Below are 5,346 nucleotides of genomic sequence, written 5' to 3' on the forward strand. Positions count from 1 at the left end.
TCATCATCTCTTTTCATAAGAACATAAGAATGGCCCTACTGGTCAGACCCAAGGGTCCATCTAACCCAGTATCCTGTCTTCTGACAGTGGCCTGTGCCAGGTGCCCCAGAAGGAATGAACAGAACAAGTAATCATCAAGTGATCCATCCCCTGTCGCTCATCCCCAGTTTCTGGGAAACAGAGGCCAAACAGTCCCAATCTTTTAAATCTCTCCTCATACAGCAGCTGTTCCATACTGTTAATCATTGTTGTTGCCCTTCTCTGTACTTTTTCCAATTCTAACATAATTTTTTTTGAGACGGGCCAACCAGAACTGCATGTAATATTCATGATGTAGACATACCATGGATTCATTTAACAGCATTATCATATTTTCTGTCTTATTCTCTCTCCCTTTCTTTATGGTTCCTAATATTCTATTAGCTTTTTTGACTGCTGCTGCATATGAGCAGATGTGTTTTAAGAACTATCCACAATGACTCCAAGATCTCTTTCCTGTAACAGCTAATTAAAACATCATTGTTAGGCATGTATAATTGGGATTGTTTTCCAATGTGATTTATTTTCACTTTATGAACATTTAATTTCATCCGCCTTTTTCTTGCCCAGTCATTCAGTTTCTTTGGATGACTTGGTAACTCTTTGTAATCTCCTTTGGATTTAATTATCTTGAGTAATTTTGTATCATCTACAAACGTTGCTATTTACCCATTTTCCCAGATCATTTATGAGTATGTTAAACAGCACTGGTAGCAGTACTGATCCTTGAGAAACCCAGCTATTTACCTCTCTCCACTGTGAAATTTCCCTCTGCATAGAGTCTGTCTGTGTTAACAATAACATTTGATTACAAGGTCTATTTCTTTTCTTAGGTATTGCTCTCTTAAGCTGATAATGGAGTAAAGGTTTAGTTTCTCTCTAGGGTCATATGGGGTCAAAGATTGGACATTGCAGAGGATATTGGCTTCATTCCAATTTCTATTAAAAACTGATGTCAGATAGCTACTCACTTACATGAGGGCAGAAAAGATTTTCTTCTGTATGTACAGCCTGACATTCAGTTGTGCAGAACAATGAATCAAAGTCATTTTTCAAAAGAGCTTAAGTAATTTAGGGGAAAAAATGCCATTAATTTTCTATCTTGCTCTTTTCAAAATTATGTCACTGTGACTAGAGAATGTTTGCTGGGCACATTAATTTCTTCTTCTTCTTCAAAAATATTAGTGATTTTAATAGGGATGAATCCAATAAGATACTAAAGATATTAAATTGCATTTTCAGCAAAATAGTTGAAAACAGTAGACATAAATAATAGACCAAGTGGTAATTGACCAGATCCCCAGTAGGTTTAAATCATACATAGTTCTTTTGGTGTCTATGAGCCAGATCCCCTGCTGGTGCAAATTTGCTGTGGCTGCATTGACGTCACTGGGGCAGATAGAGCGATATTAGGCCAGAGGAAGTGGACAACATAGAGAGTGAGCGAGAAAATTAATGACTCTATAGCCTCATGGCTAGAGCACTCACCCTGGATGTGGAAAACCCAGTATCCAGCATGGCCCATTGCTAGAGCACTCACCCTGGATGTGGAAAACCCAGTATCCAGCATGCCCATTGCACTTCCTCTCTAATTCTTTAGCCAGAGTGGAACAGCTTGAAGAGATGAGACTGAGGAGCCCCACATCAGCCTGTCCCAGAGTCCCAGCTGAGCAGGGTATTTGTGAATACCAGTGGGGCCTGATTCTGGGTTTTAAGCATCTAAAGGGGCAAGTCCTTTCGTATATCCAGCCCATTTTGTCTATTTAAAATATACACATTTCATTCCGCCCCTCTCTCTCTCTCTCTCTCTCTCTCTCTCTCTCTCAATTTAAATGATGTAAAACACATATTTTACAGGCTGGAATAGGATTCTTTTTACTTTCATGCTGCTGATCAGATTATCTCCACATGCTGTTTCAATTTACCTTGGTTATAAATGCTAATTTCATTTGGGTTTTATCCCCTCATTTCCCAGGTCACAGTTTTCCTGAATATATGTCAATGGAAAATCAAACCGCAGTGACCGAATTTATTCTCCTCGGACTTTCCAGTGAACCACAGATACAGATTTTCCTCTTCCTGGTGTTTTTAGTTATTTACCTAATCACCCTGGTTGGGAACATAGTGATCATGGTGCTGATAAGAGCTGATTTTCACCTTCACACCCCCATGTATTTCTTCCTCTTCCACTTATCCTTTGTTGATATCTGCTATTCCTCAGTCACGGTGCCTAATATGCTGATGAACTTTCTTGCAGACCACAAAACAATTTCAGTCAATGGCTGCATTGCCCAGATGTTCTTCTTTTTTCTCTTAGCTGGTACAGAAGTTTTCATTCTCTCAGCCATGGCTTATGACCGCTATGCTGCCATCTGTGACCCATTGCATTACGTGGATGCAATCAACAAAGAGATCTGGGTTCAGCTCGTGAGTGGTGCATGGATCACGGGCTTCTTTTATGCCTTAATTAACACAGTTTTTGCCCTCGAGTTGCACTTCTGTGGACCCAATCAAATCAGCCATTTTTGCTGTGAGCTCCCTCCTCTGTTACAACTCTCCTGTACTGACATTCTCACCAATCAAATGGTGCTTCTTACTTCTGTTGTGATACTAGGATCAAGCTCCTTCCTCTTCACCCTCATCTCCTACGTTCACGTCATCTCCACCATCTTGAGGATACGCTCTGCGGAGGGCAGGCGGAAAGCCTTCTCCACCTGCAGCTCCCACCTGATTGTGGTTGGTTTGTTGTATCTGACAGCTTTTTTCCAGTACACAAAGCCCAGCTCAGTCTCCTCTGTGCTTCTGGATGAAATGTTCTCTGTCCAGTACAGCATTTTGACCCCCATGTTAAACCCCATCATCTACAGCCTGAAAAACAAGGAGGTGAAAACAGCTCTAAGGAATATATTAGGGAAATTCAGGTTTCTCAACCAGTGTTGATGTTCTTATCTTTAAAAAAACAAAAATCAGAGACCACAGATTTCTGGGTAACTGGTGTTTGAGACATTCTCAGCTAAGGTATCTGACAGACATTTTGAGCCAATCTTCCACTAATTTAATCAGTGTAGATCCAGTGAAGTAAATTGGCCAGATCCCCAGCATGCATGTGTAAAATAGCATAACTACATGGGAACCAATGGGTGCTGGAGTTAGATTCACAGAGGGTCTTCAACAGGAGAAATTGAGAGAGAGTTCCCATATTCCAGTGGTCAAGGCACACGTATGGGATTTGTTCAAATATTTTTCTTCATCATCGACTTGAAATGGGGGTCTGCCACATCCTAGTTAACTACCCTAAGCACTGGGATAAAAGTTATGTGGGAGGTCCATGCTAGTGATGATAACATAGTATTCAGGCCTGTATATTTGCCTTAGATAGAATTTTGGGCTTTTTTTGCTCGTTTGACTTGTGATATTTTTATAGTCTTACTAACATGTGAGAACAAAGACACGGTGTATTGGATCTGCTCACAACCAGACAGGGTTTATAGCACAGTGAGAAAAGATAAGGAAGAGAGTTGAAATGTTGCTGGGTATGGTGGGGAGTGTAATATACAAGCATACACTTGAAGATTGCCTGACTCCTCCCTCTAGCCAAGGTCAAGCAACCAGTTAGGAGGGACAAGGGGGGATGGGAGAGTGACATAAGAAACACTAAAAGCTAAAGAAAAGCCTGGCCAGTACACAACCTCCATTCCTCTCCCTCCCATGGGGTACAAAGAGGTGGAATCGAAGCCCCAAGACTCAAGACCTGCTAAAATGGAACATGACTAATAATTGTAAGGGGTGCTGCCAAGGGCATGCAGTAAAGGTATAATTATGTCTTCTGAGAAAGAGAAGGGAAAAGGCGCTACTGGTATGGAGAGCTATGGATAAGTTTGCTTGATTAACCCCAATAAACATCACATTACCTGCATTTCTGGTCTTCTGCTTTCTGTCTGTGTGACAAAGAACCAAGGGAAGGCAAAGGTCAAGCCCCAATATCGTGTTGCCATGACTCAGATGCATCGTGCTCAGCAGGTGAGTAACAGCCAGATAAGTCGCCCTCAATAATAGTCCACAAAGCTGCTTGACGGTGATACAGTGGGCTCTGGTAACCTAAGGTAACAGCCTTTTAAAATAAATTGATACAGAGGAATCAGGGCCCATACCAGGTAAGGGGGGGGTCAACCTGAGATGAGATTGAAAAGGAGATGAGGGGTTATTGGGGATCCCAAGAGAAAGGAATATTGGAAAAGAGGAATGGTATTACAAGGTCTGTGCTCCAGCATGGTGTACTGGGTAAAAAGGGAAGCTGATCTCCTCCAACATATTAAGGCTTTGGAGTGGACCAACAATAGATTTTAATGGAAAAAATCCATACTAGCAGTAGAGGTAGTGAATCTAATGACACACGATGCTGTATGGACAGAGGAGTCCTGTGAGGCAATTTGTCAGGAGAGGCATGAACGGCCAGGGAGTGTAGCAGATTTATAGGATGAGCTCTATCAATGTAAGCATGGAAGTAATGGTCTTGGGGGGTCTCAAACCTCAGTTTTTGGAGCAGGTGGATGTGTGGAGGTAAATACATCAGAGGGGGGAGCCAATCCATGTTATTATCCTGAGGGGACAGATCCCAGATAGTCATAGTCACTTGCCCCATGCCTTCCCTGAAGGGAACAGCAGGAATCATGTATGGTAGCAAAATTAATAGACCACCTTAAGAACCAGGAACTGCAACTCAAATCCTAGGGAAGGGAATACAAAGGAATTTCAAAATGAAAACCTGTGAGTGAGTGGGTTAACATCTAGAATTAATGGATTAATATATGGGGTTGCCCAGAAACAGTCAACTGCAGCAGGCAATGGCACTCCTGCAATTCATTTGGCATGCAAACAAAAACAACACTGGGAGAACAAATTCAGGTTTGCAAGTGCAGGTAACAAACACTCAATTTTCCCCCAGAGCCAGGATAACAGAGTAATGGTTCCCAATTATTTTAACCTGGGGAGCCCTACTCTTTGCTCGGAGCTAATAATATCCTTTTTTTCATTATTTTTCTCTCGTCCTTCTTTTCAGTTTGCTAAATATGCTGCTGTTAGCCCATACTTTAAAATGACTTCACAGAGTTAACTGGTTGCTTTCCACCACCACCACCCCCTCGCACTTGTTTTTCTGAAGTTTTCAGGGAGGTTATTTTGGATACTTATGTGAAAAGTATTTTTGACAAAGCCTGACAGAGGTCCGCTGTATTCCACTGAAATTTTAAAGCAAAAGACCCATGGGCAACCATGGAAATAATATTAATACTGCCTTTTCCAACAATC

At 41.6% G+C, this 5,346-nt stretch overlaps 1 protein-coding gene across 1 annotated transcript; it reads left to right on the forward strand.

Annotated features, from left to right (window-relative positions):
* The first annotated feature begins 2,034 nt into the window (after positions 1-2,034).
* LOC120380144 (olfactory receptor 1009-like) lies at positions 2,035-3,301 on the forward strand. Its single transcript, XM_039497637.1, has 2 exons — positions 2,035-2,931; positions 3,215-3,301. Exons 1-2 carry the CDS (start codon positions 2,035-2,037, stop codon positions 3,299-3,301), a joined length of 984 nt encoding a protein of 327 aa, XP_039353571.1.
* Positions 3,302-5,346: the final 2,045 nt, after the last annotated feature.

Source organism: Mauremys reevesii, linkage group 13 (assembly GCF_016161935.1).
Source record: "Mauremys reevesii isolate NIE-2019 linkage group 13, ASM1616193v1, whole genome shotgun sequence".
In the NCBI taxonomy this organism is placed as follows: domain Eukaryota; kingdom Metazoa; phylum Chordata; order Testudines; family Geoemydidae; genus Mauremys; species Mauremys reevesii.

What these genes read in the sequence shown, in the direction of transcription:
- LOC120380144 (XM_039497637.1), top strand. Translation starts at nt 2,035, where the DNA reads ATGTCAATGGAAAATCAAACCGCAGTGACCGAATTTATTCTCCTCGGA. An exon ending in AAAACAAGGAGGTGAAAACA is followed by an intron (nt 2,932 to 3,214) that starts GCTCTAAGGAAT and finishes GGTCTTCAACAG; the next exon opens with GAGAAATTGAGAGAGAGTTC.